The sequence below is a fragment of the Myotis myotis genome, unplaced genomic scaffold, assembly GCF_014108235.1.
Source record: "Myotis myotis isolate mMyoMyo1 unplaced genomic scaffold, mMyoMyo1.p scaffold_m19_p_18, whole genome shotgun sequence".
NCBI lineage: Eukaryota > Metazoa > Chordata > Mammalia > Chiroptera > Vespertilionidae > Myotis > Myotis myotis.
The window spans coordinates 27,774,415-27,797,193 of record NW_023416322.1 but is presented as its reverse complement, the minus strand read 5'-3'; the positions used below and the strand labels follow the sequence as shown (position 1 = coordinate 27,797,193).

General features: G+C 54.7%; 1 protein-coding gene across 1 annotated transcript; it reads right to left on the bottom strand.

Moving 5' to 3' along the window:
- Window positions 1–3,283: 3,283 nt before the first annotated feature.
- MEX3A (mex-3 RNA binding family member A) lies at window positions 3,284–9,047 on the bottom strand. The gene is made up of 2 exons (XM_036342875.1): window positions 8,047–9,047; window positions 3,284–4,503 (listed from the first exon to the last, which is right to left on the bottom strand). Exons 1-2 carry the CDS (start codon window positions 8,498–8,500, stop codon window positions 3,404–3,406), a joined length of 1,554 nt encoding a protein of 517 aa, XP_036198768.1. The 5' UTR covers window positions 8,501–9,047; the 3' UTR covers window positions 3,284–3,403.
- Between the last annotated feature and the right edge of the window lie 13,732 nt (window positions 9,048–22,779).

Below are 22,779 nucleotides of genomic sequence, written 5' to 3'. Positions count from 1 at the left end.
GAGACAGTAAAGCATGTTGCAAACCTGTAAAGCACGGTGCAGCTTTAAGGAGAACGGGTGAGACCGACTCCTCTGCTGCCAAAAGCCAAGTGGAAGATTGGGTAGGAGCAGGGATGGGGCAGGGACCCTGTCTCCCGCAGCTGGGAAGTGTGCGTACGCATGTGTGTGCAATGACCTACCAGGCTCTTGAATCAGTCTGTACCACTGGCGGTTACACTTCAAGGACTTCCTCAGGCGTAGGGACCTCACTGAGAGCCCCAGGAATGGACATAATCACTTTGGAGTAAGAGCTACCCAACAGAGACAAAGGAGGGGCCCGGATGGTAGGCCCCCAAGTGCTGGGATGCAGAGCAAGGGTGCAGGCTCACCCGCCTCTGCTGCCCCCACCTGGTTGAAATGATCAGTGTCCATCCGTTTAAAGGCCCCGGGAACTGAGCCCCTCATCCATTTGTCCTAAAGTTAAAAATCCAAGGATTCTCAGAATCAACCCCAGCAGACTAGAAGCTCCCAACCTTCACTAGCCATTTGCTTCCACCCTGTTATCTGAAGATGGGTGACTCAGCCACTTCCCTCCTCTATTTTCCTTTTGTTACGACTTTTATACATTCTACTGGACCCAGGGGCCCGCAATGCTACTAAACTTTTAAGCTATCTGAATAGTCTACTAAGTAACTAGTAATTCTCTTTTTCTCTAGGATTATATGAAATAAATTTGAATTATTATTAATAATTATTATTTTGTAGTATTTTCTTTTAAACCCCTCAGTTTCTTCTCTCTCATTTTTGGTTAAAAACAAAAACTATTTCTCTTAAATCTCACACCTCTCTGAGGGTCCCGGGGGCCTGCTAGGCCTCTATTCTGGACTTCCCCTCCTCACTTGCCCCTGAGACAGGGGCAGGGGCAGGGGAGCACCCAGGATCCTCAATCCTCCAGCTCCTTCCTTTCTTGTTAATTCCTTTCTTTGTTTGGCTCTGCCAGCTCCCCCGAGGGGGAGGGGGAGAGGAGAAGGGAGCCCATGGAATGAAATCCAATCCACTTGCAGGGCCCCAGCGGGACCAGGTTCCCTTAGCCGCCATCCATCCCAGGATGCTCCTCCTCCCCCAAAGCAAGTGACATTCCTCCCCAAAAGAAAAGTGGGGGAAAAAGGAACGTAAACCTGAACATATATTAAAAACACTTTTTTTAAGATTTAACTCTGAATACAAATGTATTTTTTTCTTCTCTCCCTACATATATTCTAAACCTTCTAAAGTTTTTTTTATTTTTTAAGGATCACTTTATCATAAAATAAAATATCCTTTTCATATAATAAATTACCTAATAAAAAGTCTTTTTTTTTTTTCATATTAGCCCAGGTTCTTTGCTACATTTATACGGTAATAAACGCCTTTATTAAAATAGAATATTAAATTATAAAGAACTGCTTTTTTTTTTTTTTGCTATTTTTGTTTTCTCTGTTGGTCGCCTATCTCGCTCCCTCTCACGCTCTCTTTCTCACCTCTATTTTGTCTCTCACTATGTGTGTTCTGCGTTTGTTTCTAGGTTTGGCTCAATTAGTAAGGGTGGGATTGAATCTTCCGAGCCCCCTAATGTAACAGTCTTCTGCCTTTGTGGGTAAGGAGTGGAGAGGGGGAGGGGAGTCCACAGACAGACATCCCTTCTCTGCCCCAGCCCCCCACCTCCCCTGGGCAACCCATTTGGTTTGGTTTCTATTGTACAGACATCTCAGGATGGCTCACATTGGCTGGAAGGAGGGAAGTTGTCACAGGCCAGTGTTCCTGGCTGTGACCTCCTTCCTCTCCCCTCCCTGGCTGGTGGTGGAGGGGAAGGCTGTGGAGAGTTAATTCACAACAGGAGGAAGGAGGGGAGGAAATCCCCTCTGTACCCCCATTCCTGCACCCTCTCTCCGTCCAGGAATGGGACTCCAGAGCTTACGTGCTCAGAGATCACTTACAATAGTCCCACCTCACTATATACAAGAATTTCCTGGGACCCCCCCCCCCAGGGACTCCAATCCCCCATCCTCTCCTGGCCCGCCAGCGGAACTAGGAGGGTGAGAGGCTGGTGGCAGCCCCAAGGGAGCAGTAGGGAAGCAGCGAAGGGGGTGTAAGGCCTGTAACATGATTCAGAACAGCCGCACCCCAATCCTGCTTAGCCCTGGAACTGACCCCTCTCTGAAGACCTGACCTCTCCTTCTCAACCACAGTGGGTAGGACAGACACTTCATGATCTGCTCGCTGATAAGGGTTGGTGTGAGGTCGAGAGGGGCGCCGGGAGTGGGGTATTGCTCCTTGAAACAACAGACCCACTCCCTGGCTCTCCTCCTACCACTGCCATGAAATCCAGTCCAAGAACTGCCCCCTAAATGTAATGCCCAAAGAGGGTAAAGGTGGAGGGTTGGCCCTTTATGTACCCCAGTATTAGTCCCCTCCTCAAATTTTCACTGAGAATGGGGATACATTCCATCACGAATTTGAGGTGCGTCTTTGGAGGAGTGGGGAAAGAGGGCCTCTAGATGCCAAAAGAGAAATTAGGGGGGGGGGCACCAAAATGTCCTTCCCCCAAGCGGATGGTATCCCCAAAGCTGCGCTAGAAGGGGCAGACGGGAGGGGGGAGAAGGGAAGAAACAGAAAGACGGGGTGGGAGTAAAGAGAGGAGCTGGGGAGAGAGCAAAGGAGAAAGGAGAACCCAGGGGGAGGAAGAATGGGAGGAGAGCGGAGGGAAAAGCTGGAGGGGGCAGCGGGAGCCTCATCCAGATTCTTCTAGCCCAACTTTGTGGAGACAGACAGGTCTGAGCCCTTAATTGATTGGCATGTTTCCCCACCCCCTACAGTCTACGCAGGCTTCTGAAAGGGCCCCAACCCCCTCCCATCTCGGAAACCTAGGAACAGATTCCCAAACAGGATATGGCAGTGGAGGGTCCAAAGGGTCATGCCAGGAGGTCAGAGGTCAGGACCAGAGGACTTGGGGATGGGAGAGAGCACCTCTATATACAGATGGTAATTCTCCCTCTCCCTTCCCCTCCCTCCATAGAGGAAGGGGTAGTATGACACACTCAGGGGAGGTGGACAAAGGGGGTCAGGATGCCTTAGCTGCCACCGCTGGCAAAACAAAAGTTTCTCTTAGCTGCTTTCAGATTGAAGGGTGTGTTGAGGTATCAGAGTTGTAACTCTAGTAAAATTTCCAACCTGGCCCCCTCCCAACCTTGCAAGGATAGGGTGACCAGAGGGTCTCAAAGTGGCCCACCCTCCAGCCACCTCCCCTCCCCTCCCCGCTCCCCAGCCAGGATCTCTAATCACCTGGCCCCTCGAATTGCTGACTTCCAAAAGGCTCTGGTGGAAACCAGCTCCAGGGGCAGGCCCCTGGGAAGTGGCCCCCGGAGGCGGGGGCAGGGGAGGGGGCTTAGGAGAATATTCTGATGGCTTGCGTGGCTGTGATGTGGCAGACGGGACACTCGGGGTCCGTCCTCTCACAGATGCGTACTGCACACTCCATGCAGAACAGGTTGTGTCCACAGGGCACGAGGGCAGCAGTCACCTCGCTCTCAAAGCACACCATGCAATCCCGCCCGCCCCCGGGACTCCGCAGGCCTCCCCCCCCAAGTTTGGAGAAGCCCTGAAGTGGCTCTCCAGGCGGGCGTCTCGGGAGTCCCGCCAGCTCCGAGGTGGCAGGAGAGCGGTGCACTCCTGGGGGACCAGCGCGCGTCTTGGCAGAAGAGGAGGAGGAGGAGGAGGCAGAGGAGAAGAGCACCGAGGAGGGCGTGGCATTCTCCTGGCCTGCCCAGAGCGGGGGACTGGTCTCCGCCACCCCATAGTACACATCCTGCTTGCCCACACCGTAGCCGGGAAACAGGTACCCGCTGTAGCCAAAGTCCCCGCCCTGCTCACCCAGGCGTGGGGTCTCAAAGCCCGAGTCCACGGCGCACTCGCCGATGCAGCCCAGGCTGTTCTGCCGGAAGGTGGAGAGGGGCTTGCAGGCGGGCGGGTGCACTCGCCAGGCCTCGGAATAGCGGCTGTCCAGCGCAGCGTCGGGGCTCCCTGCCAGGAAGTCATTTTCATTGTTGTACTCGAGGATCTTGCCGGTGCGCACCGCGATGTGCGTCTCGATCTCCTCCCGCGCGCGCTCCACGTTGCCTGGGGCACCCGTAATCTCGAACACCGGGTCACGGTCTCGGCTCGGAGTGATAATGTACGTGTTGGTCTGCTGCTGGATGCGCTTGATGGTGGCCCCCTTGGGGCCCACCACCAGCCCCACCACGCGGTAGGGCACCCGCACGCGAATGGTCACCTGGCCGGGCAGCGCAGGTGCCACGCCGAAGGCAGCACCCGACTTGTTGCGTGATGCTCGGATCATGGAGAAGTGCTCAGCCGCTGAGATGATTTCCCTTCGGGCTGTGGCCACGTCCTCCCGCCGCCCAGTCACCATGAACACTGGCTCCTCGCCCCGCACTGGGGTCTTGATGTAGGTGTTGGTCTTGGCCCTCAGAGCCTTAATCTTGCAGCCTGGGATAGACAGGGATGCGGAGAGAGAAAGAAACTCACTGTACAAGATTTGTGCTGGGACCAATAAGGTCCTGACCCTTACTCAGAGGCCCGCCCCCAGGAACCTCTCAACTTACCCTTTGAACCCCGCCCCCCAAACCACCCTGATTTGAACAATCCACTCATCTCAGCTCTACCCAAGGTCTCTATCAACCACATTTTTCAAAATGTAACAACTTTCCCTTGAATTCCATTCAGGACCTTCGAATTCATTTACTCCTGGAAACCCTGAAATAACCCTCCCAGAGAGCGGCTCACTTCAGACCTACAGACTAATTCCTCCCCAACCGTGAGCTGTTCTCTCAACTTCTCTCCTGATTCCTGGCTGCTCACAAACTTCCAAATCACTTAATCTATCACACTGCCTTCCTATCCCCCCTCCCCCCAATCTGCCACGGACTCTGATTTGTCCACAGAACTCCAAATGCGCTCAGTAACCCCACAATCCACTCATCACTGGGCCTCCATTCATTAAAAGTGTCCTCCAACCTACCCAGGGGCCACCGACCCCCATCTGTTCTGTGATCCCCTCCCCCATGGCATCTACCCATTAGTGTCTCTCAGTGTCTCCAATTCGCAGCAGATTTGCAGCAACTAGTGGAGTATGGGAGGCTGGGAAGGGCCTGAGAATCGGTTTCAAGAGGGACAAGAGGAATATGAAGATAAAGAAAATGTGCAAGGGACAGGACTGAACCCCACAGTCACTCCTGCCACCCTGTCCCCTAAGCGCGGGAGAGCTGAGATGGGCTGGGGGCTGACTAGAGTGAGGGAGGAGGTATTCTGGGCCCTTATTTCCACTTCGAAGTAGGAGTGGGTTAAAGCTGGGAAGTTGGGGAGAGAGGCAGGAAAAGAAAGAAGAAATCGGAGACAAAGAGACAAAGAGGGAGAAGGGGAAAGAGAAGAGTGAGCGAGGGTGGACGACAGCATCATCTCTAAAGGTTGCAGACCTCCATGGCTGCCTGGCCAAGCCTCTCTCCGCTCCCGAGTTCCCTCTCTCTGCACCCAGCTTCACAGAGACTCACATCCTTTCTTGAAGCACACAGGCCACATGTGTGAGTTTGCACACATAAGGACCTGAGAGCCGTGAGGTACTATGTGCTTTCTCTAAACAATACTTTCATAACCTCTCATACTTCCCTCCATCCCACTCCTCCATCCCTATCACCCCCAGCACAGGAACAGCACATTCCTATGCACCCACAACTTTCACCCCATTCACAGAGAGAGACATTCACACCCCTCTTCAGGTACAGACTCACATTTCTTTCTCACTCCCCCACCACACTGCCTATCCCCAAAACCAACACTAGTCGTTCCAGTTTTCTGGAACTACTGCCCCAACTCTCCGTCCACAGGCCTGAGGAGAGCCTATTATTATTATTATTATTATTATTATTATTGTTATTAGTCTCCTTCCTCCACACCATATGGTTCCTTCAACCATAGCAGAGTGGTGTATGGGAGGGTAGAACGGGTTGGGGCAGCTCTCCTTACCTTCAAGAGACCTTAGAAGGGAGAACCTGCCCTCCCTTTTGTCCTCAGACTTCTTGGAAATTGAGAAGTCCTACCTGTTGTCGAGCTCACATCCTTGCTGCTTTAATGCCAGTAAACGACTGTTCGTAAGGCACGGAGAGGGAGGAACAGTGGCATTCCCTCTCACACAATGTCTGCTCGCACGGTGTCTGCTAGGCACCTGGGTTCGGGCTCTAACTTTTGGGTCCATAAACTTAAGTGAGCTAAATACCTTTGGGGGTTGGGGTGGGGTGAGGAGGACAGGCCAGGGCACGAGTACTTTCAGTACAAAAGCTAGCGGCCGGAGTGCAGAACTGGTGGTGGAACTGACCCTAGGTTTTTGCAAGCCTAAAGGAACACCTCTTGAAGGGAAGACCCCCTGGACTTCACCTTCCTAGAGGTCAAATATAGGGGCACTGACCCTGTAGCAGGAGAAGGGAGGTTAGACAAGAGGGAGGACTCCCATATACTTAAGGAATGAGGGGGAAGAGAGAAATCCCCCCTACTTTTATGAGAGACAGCTCCATCTGATGCGGAGGCAGAAGAGGAAAAATGACTCCATGAAATTCTGGGGCCTCCCAAGACCACCCTCCCACACAAGAAAGATATTAGTGTCCCCACCCAGTTCCAGGGCTGTGGGTCCCTAGTTTCTGATAAGAGGAAATCCAACTTTTCAAACCAGAAATCTCAAGAGATGGAGTGGGGTGGGTGAAAATGAGGGTTGTGTAGGCCAGTGGCATCTTCCCCTCCTCCATTCTGGATCTCCGAGCAAAATCCCACCAACCCCCAGCACTACAGGGGGATGAGGTGGGATGAGGAGCAGGGCCCCCTGGCTTCGCCTCCCCTCTTCCCCTGCCAGCAGCCGGCCTCCTCCCTCACTCCCCAGCCGGAATGCAGCTCCTCTATTGTTCCCTACTGTGGGACAGCTCCTCCCCTGCTCCTTCCCCACCCCCACCTCACCAGCCCAGCCTTGCAATTTCCAAATCCGACCCCCCCAACAACTCCCCTTTGGGAAACTAGGAGAGGGAAGGGTCCCCAAGATTCCGTCTGCTCAATCTGGACAGCCACCAACACTCCGACCCCCACCCGTCCAGGGATGTGGAGTGGAGGAGGGTGTGGTATCAGACTGACTACACTGTATTAATTCTACATCCCTCCCCCAGCGCACCCAGACACACGCCCTGCACCGAATCCCCAGGTGAAGCTTTCGCACCCCTCCCCCCACGTATGTCCCCTACCGCCCTGTCCTACTCTGGCACCACCAGAGACCCCTGTCCAGGCCTCTGGCCCCTGGCCTAGGCTAGCCCAGAACAAAAGCCTGAGAGGGAGGAGGAGAGGGCCACACCAGGATGTGGCACTTCCTTGGAGGCGCCCCTTCCCAAACCCCACAGTCCGTTCAACTTTGGTGTGTGGGTGACCACAGGCTCCCCTCCTCCCAGGAGCCCCCCTTCCCATCTCTCCCCCCAGGCTGGGACCCTCCCAGGAGCCACACCCCCTTCCATTCCTACACTTAGCCCAACAAAGAGACAGATACTCAGACTGGCTCCCCAGGCCAGGTCTCCCCCAAAGTGTGTAACTCCAGGCAGCTGGGGGTCCCAGGGGTACCCCCTCCCCAGTCCACTAGCAGATACCAGAGCAGGGGCTTCTGAGTAACTCTTTGCACATTCTGCCAGTTTTTCTGGCTTTGAGTGGACAGCCCCTCCGGACAGACAGCCTCTCTAGGTTGGGAAACCAATCCCCTCCCTTTTCCCTCTCTCTTAAGAGAGGATATTTCTTTGTCTAAGGGCCGGGCCCTGGGAGAGGAAGGGTCTGGAGAACAGTCCGACTGGGGGTACCAGGGAACTTTGTGGCACTAGGAAATCAGGGTTTGAGGAGGGCCCCCCTTTGTGGAGAAGGGACAGAGCCGGAGGTGGACGAGAGAGGAAATGAACTTTTCGCGCTAGGGATGGGGTGCCCCCCCCCTCCAGCTCCGCGATCGGGGCGCCCTCTTACCTTGCCTGCCCACGATCTCGGCCACGTGCTCGGAGGTGGGCACGGGTACACACTCGGTGGTGTTGCTGCTGCCCTTCAGGCGCAGCTCGGCCTCTTTGTAGAGAGCGCAGAGCTTGGCGTCGCTGGCCCCTTTGGGGGCGGTGGGGGGCTGAGGCGTCTGCGCTGCGGGGGCCGCCGTCGGGGCGGCCGGGGGCGCCGCGGGCGGCGGCGGCGGGGCCGGCTGCGGGGGAGCGGCCGGCTGTGCAGGGGCGCCGCCCCCCCCACCTCCCCCGTCCTCGCCCGCCGTGGGGGCGGGGGGCTCCCCCAAACCCAGGAGGCAGAGTTGATCGAGAGCCAGCTGAAGGGCGCGCTCGTCTTCCAGCAGCCCTCGGTCCTTAGCGCTTCCCCCGAAACATCCTAGTTCTCCAAAGCCCCCATTTCTTTCCATTATTCCAGATACCACTAGACTAGGCATGGCGAAACAAAAGCTGGGGGAGAGAGAGCGAGGGAGAGAGAGGTGGTGGAAGGGAAAAGAGGAGAGAGGAGGGGAGGGGAGAGGAGAGGAGGGGGTGCGTGGGGAGGGGGGAACAAAGAACTGGGGAGGGGGAAAGACGGCGAGATAGAAAGATAGACCCTCCCCCTAAGCCCCCCTCCCCAAACACCCTGTAACCCGACTCCCCTCGCCCCAGCCCCCGGGGTGGGGGTGGGGGGAAAGAGAAACAAAACCAAGAAAGCAGATCTCTTCTCCTCTCCGGGGGTGACGGGGGACCGGGGGCTGCGGGATCTCGGCCCCCCCCTCCCTCCTCGGACCCGGAGTCTCTAGACCCCGCCGTCCAGACGCCCCCCTCAGGCGCCCGCACCAAGCCCCAGTCTAGGAGTAGCACTCAGTGGCCCCCAATAGAGACCAGCCCCATCCAGCGCTCAAACTCTTTTGTTTTAAATGAACTGGATGGAGCAGCATGGAACTGACGGGAGGGGGGCGCGCCGGGGGCGCCGGGGGCATGCCGGGAGTTGTAGTTTCCCACCCTGGGGGGCGCGGGGACGCATTCCTTGACCCGAGGAGGTGCGGGGTGCGCCGTAGGTCTTTACCCGCGGCGCGGAGGCGAAGCTGGGGGTGGGGTGAAAGTCGAGGTCCCTAATTTTTTCGCGGGCGAGGGGAGAGGAGTCGGGGTACAGAAACGGAAGGGTTGGAAAAAGACTCAGGGAGCGCGCCCCCCTCCCAAGCCTGGCTCCCACGCGGTCCCGGCAGGTCTCGGGTCCCTCTTTCTCATGGTAATGAAGGGGGGGGGACGAGAGGGCGGGGAGCGGTCCGGCTAGGTCACTGCGGCTCTCCTCTCCCCTCGCCCCCTCCCTGCCGCTCCCGCTCCGCTCCCCCGCCCGCTCCTCCTGTGCATCCAGCTCTGGGCCGCGGGGAGGTTCTCCGCAGAGCAGACAAAGCCCGCAGCTGCGATGCGGGGAGAGCCCGGCTCAGCGCGCCGCGGGGGCCGGAATGGGGTGCCGGGCTGGAGTGTGGGACCCCCAGGCAAAAGACGGGGTGCCCTCCTACCCAAGCGGCAAGCCCTCCCCCCTCATACCCAACCGCCCCCCAGTCTCGGAGATCTGAGAGGCACCGACTGGGAGGTGAGTTAGTTCATGGCCTTCGGATCATTGGAGGGGAGCCTGGAGGGCTTTGGGGTTAGGGGGTGAGGAGGGTGAGGGGGTGGAGGGAGAGGAGAGATGTGGGGGGTGGGGTGGGGGTGGGGGCAGAGAGCGGGGAGGCAGAGTCCGTCTTAAAGGCAGGAGGTGACTGGACAGTTTTCGGGTGAGAGTCATGAGCTCTGGGTGCCACCGAAGGAGGGAGAGAGGCGATGGACTGTGACCCAGACTTCCTTCAGGCCTGGGCCGTGCATGAGCTTGGAGGGATCTGTTGCTTATCCTCCACCATCATTCCACCCGGCTCTTCCGCATTGAAAACTCATTTCGTTCCTTTGACGCTGGGAATTTGGTGAAAGTGAAAATAAGTTTTTAAGGCATGAATTGGGCACTCGGGGACTTTTAGAGAGAGTTTTGGGGAGTGGAAGGATAATGCACTCTTTGCTTCTCCCCTTACCCTACACCTGCAGCATCTCTTTTGCGCTCTTATGCCTGGTCTTTCTAAAGAGGAGAAAGGATGGCACTGCAGCACGAGGGCGTGAGGTCAGACTTTAAGTAGAACTTCCCAAAATAGTTTTATAAGAATGGGTGGGTGAGCTACAAGAGTAGGTGTCCTTTTCTGGGGCACCTTGGAAACCAGAAGTCTGAACTAGTTTGTGAGGTAAAGTCCTGCTGGAGGACAGATGAGATCTTCTTAGCCCTGGCACTGTGAGGCCCTGAGGGAGGGCTGAGCCAAACCCAGTTCCCTAAAATGCACACCAGTGGAGGGTGGGGACTCTGGAGAGGTTAGGGACTGACGCTGTGCGGGGCCCTTGCTCCTCTGCTAAGCAGAAGATTCCGGCAGAGGAGCCATGACGGAGGAACCCCTGGGAAACCCTGGAGTTGGGGAGGGGTGCCCCCTGGATCAGGGACTTAACAGGAGATTAACAGCAAACCTTACTGTGGAGTTGGGTGCCGCTTGGGAGAGCAAGAGTGGGAGAGGAAGAAATGCAGAGGTAAGGCCCCGTGGAAGTTGCCTGTTCTCTACTCTTGTCCCCCTCTCTGCCCCCAAGAGCCTGGATTAGGGGAGCCGTGGCACTGGGGACCCGGGGCTTTCGTTGGGTAGAAGGTTCCCACTCTGCGGACCAGGTGACAGTTTTTCACGTTAATAGAATAGCAAACAGTTGCGTGGGACGTATTGTATGCCAGACATTTTTGTCACCAGCTGGTCTGAGCGTTCCTGCCCCCCGCCCCCCAATTGAGATTGCGCCGTAGACACCCACCATTGAGTTGGCCCTGCTTCCACTTTCCTCCCCACTAAGCTAATTAAAGCAGGAGGTTAATGACCAAAGAAGCCTTGGGGATTTGGCCAGGGAGGAAAACAAAGGACAGAAACTTGTGTGTATGTGTGAGGAGGGGGACAGCTGCTGAATGGGAAAGGGTAGACAAAGGGGTGGGGTAGGGGAGACGGTGGTCCCTGCCGGATTCACTTCACTGTCCAACAAGGACAAACCAGCCCCTGGGTGTGTTAATGCTCCATAGGCCCACCCCCAGGGGTCCTGCTGAGACTCCAGGCAGATCTCCACGGTGGGAGAGGCACCTGTGAACCCGGGCCCTGCAGGGCAGAACAGGTGTGAGTGCACTTGGGTCTATGGCACGGGTGTACACACGGGGGCAGATGGCCTGGGGCATGTCCATCCACACTGGGGACCCGCCACCCGAGTGTCCATGAAGCAGAGGAGCCTAAGGATGGGCACCTTGAGGAGCCAAGTTCCAGGGTGGCGTTTCGATGAGCCCTTCCCTTGCTTTCAGAGGCTGGTGGCCTCCTTGGTTCAGGGAACTCCCCTCCTCCACTGACCCTCATGTCGGCCAAGCTAGGTTTCTCTCCAAGGCCAACCTAGAATTATGACAATAAGGGCCCCAAACTTAGCAATAGATGGCTTTGCCCACCCCACCCTGCCACTCACTCTCTGCCTTATGACCAGAAAAGTGTGTAGATGGCATCTCTCTCCCCTTCAGGACCTTCGAGAATAGGACTGTATCTCTCATCTTTGTCATTGCCGCCCACCTTGGCCCCCCAGTGCCCAGCCAGCACAGGGCCCTGCCTAAAACAGAAGCAGGAGTGTGTTGAGTATAACGGCATCTTTGAAGCTTCATGGTGTAAGGGGAAGGAGCAGGCCTCTGAAGCCAAACTACTGCCTCTTAGTTCTGCCCCTTGGGCATTTCTTTGCTGCTGAGCCTCAATTTTCTCATCTCTAAGATGGAAATAATAAGCCAAACTCCTGGCACCGTGCCTGGCTCCTCTTAGGTGCTCAATCAGTGTTACTTTCCTGGCCCTGCCTGTTCTCCCCTTGCCGTTGACTTTGGCCAGACTTAGGTCTTTGTTAATTAAATTTAATTCATTTATTCAGCTCTTAAAATGAATTCATTTATTGAACTCTTAGGATGTGCCAGGCACTGGAGATCCTGACCCACTGTGAATCACTTGAAGTCAGTTCTAGATCTAGACTTGCAGAAATAAGACCATCCCAAACAAAGAGCAGATAATTCCAAAAATAATTCCTGTTGAGCACTGGAATGCAGGCAAACTCTGTCTCTAACACACACACACACACACACACACACCAGGCTCCTGGCCTTAGGCCTGAGGAACAAAGGGCCCTGTGGAGCTGTGGAGTTGGCTGTATGTGTAGTGTGTGTTCATGTGCAAGTGTGTGTGTGTGTGTGTGTGTGTGTGTGTGTGTGTGTGTATGCTCGCGTGTGTGTATACGTGTGTAGACAGGCCTGGCTGCAGGACAGGAAAGGTGACCCAGTTGAGATGGGTGGCCCAAGGTTCATGTGGAGGCTGGAGGACAAGAATGGGGCGGGGAGGGGATTTGTGTGTGTGTAGATCTGTGTATCTTTCTTTTCTGAGCAAACCTGGGCACCTGTTATCACTGTCTACACACCAAGTCCCAAGGGAAGGGGGATACACCTAATACCTGCCCCTCCCTGCCCCTAGGGAGGGAGGAGGACACCCCCCAGGCTGCCCTAGCTGGCTGGCCGGCCCTTATAGAGGTTATCGGACCCATCTCCCTGCTCTTCTCAGAATGCCTTCTCCATCTGTCCTAGTCAGGTGGGTCTCTTCTCCTATGCTTTATGGGACTTCTATTTTCTTTTTTAAAAATACCCCTCCCTCAGGGGAAGTCCCCCTTGTTATGTAAACACCAGCCAGTTTTCTGTCTGTTGCTGGAACACCCTCAGCTCATTAATTTCAATCAATGAGCACGAACGTACTGGGGAGAACTTTGCAGGTCGCTCAAAAGAAACACCAGACTTGATCTCTGCCCTCAGCAGGACACAGAAACTAGTCCGCATGACCCAGGAACATGGACAAATAGGAGTAAATGTGAGGGCAAGACAGTCTTTGGGACTTGGAGGGACACAGAGTTTAGAGGAGAGAGGAGGTCGCTGTGGGTCCTTCTGTTGTTCTGGGCCCGATCTCCAAGGGCTTGGAAGCCCAGCCTGAGGTTTGGACCCGGACAGAGAAACACCTCCGCTCCTGGGACCACCACCCCAGCACCCCCCTTCTAGGTCTTCTGCACTCTCTGATTTCCCCTGGGAGAGCAGCTCAGAGGGGTTGGGGCAGAACTGGGGTCCCCCAGGACAGCTGGCTGACAGGGCCCCTCTGGGACTCAGCGCCAGACCCAGGCGTCCTGGAGGCGGTGATACCGGAGCTGTGACAGTTGGTCCCCAGATTCCTCACCCGGTGGCGCCAGCTCTGGTTTCGTGCTGGGGTGAGGGGCAAGGTTTCTGGTGCCAGCCAGAGCTGAGTGCTCTCTTGGGGCGGGGAGGGGGTGCAGTAAACATCCCCTTAGTAGGTTGTTGAGGGGTTTTTCCAGTGCCCCCTCTGGGCCAGGCACTATGCTAGGTACTAGCAGGGGATACTGGAGTATGAGGCACAATGAGGCACAGATGAGTTAAACATAGACTGTCCTCGGTGGAAATGGAGTGGACGGGTGAATTAACAGGTTCGCCAATAATCCAATGGCCTTGTTTTACAGAGGAGACTGAGGCCCAGAGAACCCAGGTCCTGTGACCTTCTTGTGCCTTCTGTTCCAGCACGCTTCCTTTTTCAGGAAAAGAAAGAGGAAGTCAGAGAGAGGGATGGGAAGGGGCTTGCCATCGCCGGAGTGCCTAGGGATTGCCAGGCTCTCTTGATTTCATTTGATCCTCTTCACACCTCTGTGAGGCTGGACTTGCCATCTCTCCTTCACACCAGGGACCTACAGCTCAAAAAGATTAAGTAACTTGCTCAGGCCACACAGGTGGTCAGTGGACACTCCAGTGTTCAAAGCCAGACCTGTCTGACCCAGAGCCTAGAACCCCGGAGGTAAACAGTGACACCCAGCGAGTTTTTGGAGGCTGAGAGGGAGTCATCCCTAAAGTGGGAGCCGTTTGGAATGGCTTCCTGGATGCAGTAGATCTGGAGTCCCTGATGGATGAATGAGGCTTATTCGAAGGGAAATAATGAGAGGGATGTCTAGAGGTTGATGCCAGAGGTTCCCTGGGAAACTTGCTGGTTGGGCAGGTGGCCAGCTTGCCTGGGTGGATCCTGGGGGGTCAGGGACAGTCAGAGGAAAAGCGCCTTTGAACCTTGGCCACGAGGGGGCGCTGCAGGCCAACGACTGGGAGCAGCTCCAGTGGGCTCCGATACTAGAGCCCAGATGTTTCTTTCCTGCCCAGCTAGGTCTCCATGCCCAGCCCTGCCTCCTCGGGTGTCATCTCAAGCTCCCACCTTGCCCTTTTCTGGCAGGACATCCAACACATGGGAGGCAATAAGAGGCTACCAGGACCGAAACCCCGGTGGCCGATACCTGGCTGTCCCCATGGTTCACCTGAGCCCCCTCCCGCCGCTTAAGACTGGCTTCGTGTCCAGGGGAGAAACTGTACAGCGGACAGGGCTAAGGAAACAAGCACCGAGTCCAACTGACCTGGGTCCGGGAGGGGAATTCTAATAACACCTACCCACGACGCAGTTAAAATAAATACAGGGTGTCCCCAAAAATGTATACACACTTTAACAGCTGATAGCTCAGTTTTGAAAATGAAGTATAGTTTAATAAACACTGCCTTTATAAATATTCAAAGTGTGTGTACACATTTTTTGGGGGGGACAACCTATGTATATATCGGTCATTTGCTGCGTCAGGCACTGTTCTAAGCACTGGACGTAACGCCATTGAACAAGACAGACAGTCTTTACTGCCCCAGAGCTGACAGTCTGTAGGGACAGGGGGGAGGCAGACAGTAAAGAGGTAGAGCATGTAAGCTCTGGTGGTGCTAATCGCTCTGAAGGAAAATAAAGCAGGCTATGGGGATGGGAAGGTCTGAGGTGAGGAATGGAGAAAGGATGGCCACATTGGGAGAATTTAACTGGACGTCTACAGGGCACAGGGCTCGGCACCGTGTTGGCTGTTGTCATTATTATGTTCTGCCCTTGGCTTCTGCCCTGTTCTGTGGCCACATGCGCCCCTTCCTCTGGCCCAATATTCTCCACGTTTTTCCCAGTGGCCCCCACCGGAAAAGCAGGTGCTTCCATTTTCCTGGCTTGGAACCAGGAGCCCCGAGCTGTTAGTCCTGGCACTGCCAACACGGTCCATACCTGCTCCTCCCCCAGCTTCCCCTGCTTCCGGAAAGGACCCCCACCCACATGGTAGCTCAAGCCAGAAATCTGGAGCCATCTGTGATTCCTGCCTTTTCCCAAACTTCCTCCCCTCCAGTCCATCAATCAGTCCTCTCAGCTGCACCTCAAAACATTCCCCAAATCCACTAATTTCTCGCCTCCACTGCTGCCCCCCTGACCTGAGGTACCATCATCCGCCTGCAGTAGTCTCTCCCTCCTCTGCTCTTGTCTCCCCTGCCCCTACCAACCCATTCTCCACACAGTGGCCAGAGAGATCACTTAAAAAAAAAATGACCATGAAACTCTTATTTAAAACCTTGTAGTAGCTCCCCATTGCCATTAGATTCAAGACCAAACTTCATGTGTTTTTTAAATTTTTAAATTAATTTTACAGAGAGAGAGAGAGATACACAAAGAGAAACACTGATTTGTCGTTCCACTTATGTATGCATTCATTGGTTGATTCTTGCATGTGCCCTGACCGGGGATCAAACCTGCAACCTTGGTGTATTGGGACGATGCTCTAACCTACCGGGCTATCTGGTCAGGGCCTTCCTGTGGTTTAGGACATCCTTCGTGTTCTGGCTCCAGCACACCTGTCCAGCTGATCCTGCCCCTCCTCCCAGCCTCCACTGCAGCCACATGCATCTTCTCTCCGAGCCCTGAGCACACCATGGGAATAAAGTACACCGGGGCCTGGAACTGGATACAAGAGGTAATGGGAGGTGCTAGGGAGGTAATGAGCGTGGAGGGCAGCCTAACCTCTGGCCCTCCGGTTCCTGGGAAGGGACCTTGTACGAGGATGTTGGAGCTAGAAAGTGCCCTGGAGACCCTCTGGCTCAAGCCACCCTGTATGCAGTGGTGAGCTCTTGTTCAACTTGAAATCAGCCACGATGAGGGAATTCACACCAGAGAAATTGGAAGCTGCCATAAAGCAGGGTTCCCCCCGGCCCCCAGGTTATTAAATATGCACACGCACGCCACTGTTCCACACACCCCTGCCCCCACTTTACGGAAGGGGAAACTGAGGCCCACAGATGTGGAGTGACTTGTTCAGTATCACACGGTAATTTTCTTCCTTGTATTCATTCAATTCACTGTTCACTCAAAAATGTTTATTGAGTGTCTCCCCTATGATAGGGGCGTTAGAGCAGCGGCTCTCAACCTGTGGGTCGCGACCCCTTTGGCGGCCAAACGACCCTTTCACAGGGGTCGCCTAAGACCACCCTCCATATCAGATATTTACATGACGATTCATAATAGTAGCAACATGACAGTTAGGAAGTAGCAACGGAAATAATGTTATGGTTGGGTCACAACATGAGCAACTGTATTTAAAGGGCCAGAAGGTTGAGAACCACTGGGTTAGAGAGACACTTCCCTGGTCCCGAGGGAGCTTCCAGGCTGGTGTCACTTGCAGAACACGTAAACTGCTTGGACAGCACTGTGGGCTAAGTGCTTGCAAAAGGCAGGCACCAGAGGCCACAGCGTCGAAGGCCGTGGTCAAGGTGGCCTCTCAGAGGACATGACTCCTAAGCTCGGCTCTGAAGGCTGAGTAGGAGATAGCCAAGACGAGTGGGCAGAGAGGGTTCTCGGCAGAGGCAAGAGCACCTGCAAAGGCCTAGGGGTCCGGCAGGAGCAGCTGACCTGTGCGTAGACACGCTTTTGCCCTCTCTGGGGAATACGATGTGCAAGACTCCCTTTGCCAGCCGTGATTCAGGGAAGGCGTTCACAGGCTTAGAGATCCCTTCTGAGCCATCAGTCAGAAGTCCTCCCCGTGAGTGGGCACCATCACTGGGTTCCTGCTGTGTGTGAGCTCAGACTGGGTGCTGGAGAGAGGAGGAACACTACGTGCCAGGCTGTCTGGTGCCCAGGCTGCCCCGTGCCCCTCATTGCCAGTTTTCTAGAAGTACCTCCATGCCCTTCCAGGTGGGTGACTCTACGTGTCTCTCAGGCAGCCTTCGCAGGTTTCTAAAGGCCTGTTGGTCGGCCCAAGCCCTGACACCAGACCTGCGTGAGGGACGACCTACGCCCTGTGTTTCTGTGCCCCTCCTGCCCACGCTGACCAAGGCTCTTCAGAGCAGGGGCTATGTCCAGTCTCAGTTCTTCTCTCACTTGACCTCTGACCCTGCTGTTCCCTCCCTCCTTCTCCAAACTCCCCTCCCCGGCATTTCCTCTATCTCCCTGGGTGCTCCTTTTCAGTCTCCTCGGCCCTTCTCTCTTCTGTCCACACGGCCAAGGGTGCCCGAGGCCGCCGTTTGCTCCGCCTGGAACGGGCCTCCTTTCCCCAGGCTGCAGGGGCACGGCCGCCCTCCGGACCTGGGTGCCCCTGTGCAAATGAATGTCTCTGAACCTGTTTCCCCATTAATAAAAGGAAGATAATAGTAGCAATTACCTCGTGGGATTGTTGTGTGATTAGTGGAAAGAGGCGTGTGAAGGACAGATATAACATCTAGAGTACACAGAAAGTGCTCAATAAATGTTTTTGTTATTGAGGACTTAGTCATCCCTTCCTCCAGGAGGCCCGCTCCAAAACCACGGCCAGGGTCCGGTGTCTGGCCTCTGCCCCCCGCATCCTGAGCCGCCCCACCCCGCTGGAGGCACTCATTGTACTATAATTGAATGGCTTGCTGCAGGAGGACGGGAACCATTTTGGCACCCAGATGGTAACTACCTGTGAGCAGCTGGAGGAACAAATGGTGTGGGTGACGGCCTCCCCTGAGAGGACAGGAAGCCCAGACCTGCTGCCGCTCCGGACAAGCCTGGGCACAGCCGCCCGTAAGAAGGCGGGGCTGGTTCCGCCCAGGACGGCAGGTGGCGCCAGTGCCCGCCGGTCGCAGCCAGTGGCCACCTCCCTTGCCCTTGCTGGTCTCACATCTCAGAGCCGAGCCATCGACTGGGCCAGGCTGGGCAGCAGGGGTGATGCATGCTCACTGCTCAGGCACAGGTGGTTGCCTAGGGGGTGCCCGGCTAACTCGGCAGGGAAGGGAGTACGGGGCCCCTGGCTGCGGGGCTGGGGCCCAGGCCCTGGAAGGGGGGTAGGTTGACAGTATCTTGGGGACCTGAGATGAGAGGCGGTTCAATCAATGAGTCAAAAGCTGAGATCTAGGAACCAGACACTGTGGTGAAACCAATCAGCAGGAAAGGAAGGGGAAGCCCGGTTTCTATGACAATGGTAGTGTTTGTGGCAAGCTGGGGACTCCTGAGTCGCCAGGGCCTGTGAAACCGTGATTCACCACAGGAAAGGGAAGGCTGTGGACTGGGTGCTGGGGACCGGATGCCCTGTGGCTCCTGCAACCCCAGCCCACAGGCCTGTGCTCTACCAGGTACTAAGAGGGGAACTGAGCCCTCTGCTCCCACTGCACATGCACATCTGACTTCTTGCTCACACGGCCTGTGGAGTTACTGTTACTCTTTTTTTTAAAACTTTTTGAAATGTATATATATATTTAAAAAACATTTTTATTGATTTCAGAGAGTAAGGGATAGAAACATCAATGATGAGGAAGAATCATTGATCAGCTGCCTCCTGCACGCCCCGACTGGGGATCGAGCCTGAAGCTCAAGCATGTGCCCTGATCGGGAATCAAACCATGACCTGGTTCATAGATGGATGTTCAACCACTGAGCCACCCAGCCAGGCTCACCCATTTTATAGAAGAGGAAACCGTTACCCTGGCCCAGATGACACAGGTAGGACAGGACCTGAGTGGCAGAGCCAGGATTAGAACCCAGGCTAGGCTGGCTGTAACCATGCTTGTGAAGACCCAGAAAGCCGGAAAGTAAGAACAGGAGCATGGACGTTAGGTTGTGGCTAAGACTCTGGAGGAGATGGGAAGGGGTCCTCCATCTGCCCAGCCTCCCTACCTGCCCTGCCCTGTGTGCCCAACGCTGATAGGGAGGGAGGCTGGCAAATGGATGGCCTGACATGGGCCAGAAATTGGGTCCACCCCCCCTCACTCTCTTCCAATTCTTTGTGTGTGTGTGTGTGTGGTTAATCCTTACCCAAGGATTTTTTTCCCCATTGATTTTTAGAGAGAGCGGAAGGGAAGGAGGAAGGGGAGAAAGAGAGAGAGTGAGAAACATTGCTATGAGAGAGAGACATCAGTTGGTTGCCTCCCACACGTGCCCTGACTGGGCTGGGAATCGAACTTGCAACCCATAATGGATCCAAGGTGACACAACCAACAAGTGGTAGAGCTGGCTTTGAAGTCCACACTCAGGGTACATGCTCTTGACTGGGAATCGAACCTGAGACCCTTCGGTGCATTGGCTGACGCTATAACCACTAGCCAGAGTGTGTCCTCCAGTTCTGGCCCTAGGGGCAGGTGTGTGTGTGTGTGTGTGTGTGTGTGTGATGCAATCATCATGTCTGCCCTACCCTGCCCCCCGTGGTGAGGAACCAGACACAGCGTGGGGGCAATGGCCGGGTAGCTCAGTTGATTAGAGCACAGTCCCTTCTAAAGCCGGGGAGTTCCCAGCCTCCTCCAGTTGCCATGAGGACAGTGTCATTCTTGTTTAGCTGTGGGGGCCCCACACTTTCAGTATGAAAGGGTATCCCCATCCCACCCCTGGACCATGATGGCCTGCAAGAGGGAAGCCCAGCCCTTTACCCCCTGCTCCCCGGCAGCAGAGGGATGAAGGTTGGAAGGGCCTTGAAATCTCCCAGTTCAGTCTGCTTGTTTTATAGGGAAGGAATCCGGGGCCCCGAGAAGGAAAACCACTTCTCCAAGGTTCCAGGGTGAATTCGTGGAAGAGGGAACTAGGCTCCTGGCCTCCTGACTCTTGGACTTGGCACTGGGGATTGGGAACAGAAAGGCAGATGAGCAGACGGAGGCAGCAGAGTCACTGGGATAGCCTCGCAGCGTGTAGCCGTGGAAAGAAGGCAGGTGATTCCTGTTCCACCTACCTGCCAGGTGACATCAGGAATAATGGAGGTGAGGTCATCGGAAAGACTGATTACATGAGCACATCAGGTGTACAGGATCTGGGGTCCAAGCGGACTGGGTGACTTGGGCACATGACTTACCCTCTCTGAGCCCCAGTGATAATGAGGGGTACCCTACCTTCAGGGCTGTGGGGAGGAGAGATGGGATGGTGGGCAAGTACTCGTGAATGATGGGTTGGCGTGCATGTCCTTGTCAAGTGAGACAGAGCTGCCTTATGGTGCGGAGGCGGGGACAAACCGACGTGCTTGACCCATGACCCCTGGGAGAGCAAGGAAGGAATGACAACTTCTGACATGCTTCACACATGCAGCAGTTCTCTTCCCTGGGATGGGGGAAGGTGGGCAGCAGTTTCCCCGGAAAGGAGGGGCGGTGCCTAGAGGCCAGGGAAGCTGAACACTAATTAGCTCTCCCTCCCTAATTGGACTTAATTGCCTCCTTGTGATCAGCAATTAGGAGGCTACATCAATTAGCACAGGGAGGGTGACCGCTCAGTTGGGCCCATCAGGGCGCCCCTTCAGGAGGGCAAGGGAGGCAGGCGGGTAAAGGGCAGCCCAGCCCCACACCACTCAACCCTTCAGGAGCTCCCAGGCCTCCAGGCCTCCAGCTGGACGGTAGCTTTTCTGACCTCAGTTTACCCACTCTCACCGGCTTCCAGACTTTTCTGCCCAGACTTGTGGGAACTAGGCCTGGCACTCCCATGGGCTTCTTTGCAACTCTGGAGTTGACAGTTGTGTAGGGTCAAGGTTGAGAGTGTGGACTTCAAAGCCAGTTAGTTCTACCACTTGTTGGTTGTACGACCTTGGATCCATTGGGCTTTGTTTTCTTACTGCAAAATTGAGCTATAAGGACAGTCCCTTCACCCTGGCCGGGTAGCTCAGTTGATTAGAGCATCGTCCCAGTACACCAAGGTTGCAGGTTCAATCCCGGTCAGGGCACACACAAGAGTCAACCAATGAATGCATAAATAAGTAAAACAACTTGATGTTTCTCTCCCCTCCCCCCACCTCTCTCTCTAAAATCAATACATAATAAATAAGTATCAGTCCCTTCTGCCCTGGCCGGAGGGCTATGTGGCTAGAGTGTTGGCCTGGGCACCGGAGGGTTGTGGGTTCGATTCCCCGTCAAGGTCATGCACCTGGGTTGCAGGCTTAGGCTCGATCCCTGGCCTGGTGGGGGCACTTGCAGGAGGCAACCAATCAATGTGTCTCTCATATCGATCTCTCTCTTTCTCTCCGCCCCCCCCCCCCTTCCACTCTCTCTCTGAAAAGCAATGGGGAAAATATCCTCTGGTGAGGATTAACAAACAAAAGACAGTCCCTTCTGTGCAGGGTTATAGTGAGGGTCAGGTGGATAACGCACCTGCACTATTTAGAACAGTTTCTGGCATAGTAAGTGCTCAGCAAGTATTAGCTGTTATTATAATTCCCACTCCAAACCTCAGCTTCTTCATCTGAAAAGTGACAGATCGGAGGGGTGTTTGCTGAAAAATGCTCAGGTCCCACCCCAGGCCAATTTATGAATCAAGATATCTGAGACTTTGGGCGTTATCAGTTTTTTTTTTAAATATATTTTATTGACATTTTACAGAGAGGAAGGAAGAGGGATAGAGAGTTAGAAACATCGATGAGAAAGAAACATCGATCAGCTGCCTCCTGCACACCCCCTACTGGGGATGTGCCCGCAACCAAGGTACATGCCCTTAACCGGAATCGAATCGAACCTAGGACCCTTCAGTCCGCAGGCCGACGCTCTATCCACTGAGCCAAACCGGTTGCAGCTTGTTTTGTTTTTTGTTTTTGTTTTTCTCTGGCATTAGCAGCTTTGAAAGTCCCCTTCCTGATGCCATGTTGATGCCCACCCAGTAAGGGCTGAGACCCCTGGATGTGTGGTCTCCAAGGTTCCCCCCAGCCCTGACTGCTGGAAACCAAGATCAACAGTAATTAATATAAATGTGAGAAGTCCCCCAGAAGGCTGAGTTTGGGCTTTGATATTTGATAACGGTGAATATTTGCATTTTATTACCTACTGCTGACTCAATGGCCTAAAGCAAACTCCCCCAAAACCTGATAATCTTACTGTTTACTAAACATTACCACTGATATGTCTGTTTGCATTCCTAAAACGCAATGTGTGTTCTAGTAAATAAAAGCAGCTGGGAACAGACTCAGTGGAACTTGACTACTACAGTTGAGTTTCCCCTGGCTTCCCCCCATCATTTCAAAATTAATATTTCTTGTCTTGTGTGTCAATTTGTGCGTCAGCTCTTTCTCCAAGCCTTTGAACCCAAAAGCCATGCTGGCAGTGGCCTTTCACACCTGACCCCTGAAAACTCTTCAATAGCCCTAACCGGTTTGGCTCAGTGGATAGAGCGTCGGCCTGCGGACTCAAGGGTCCCAGGTTCGATTCTGGTCAAGGGCATGTGCCTGGGTTGCGGGCACGTCCCCAGTGGGGAGTGTGCAGGAGGCAGCTGATCAATGTTTCTCTCTCATCGATGTTTCTGACTCTATCCCTCTCCCTTCCTCTCTGTAA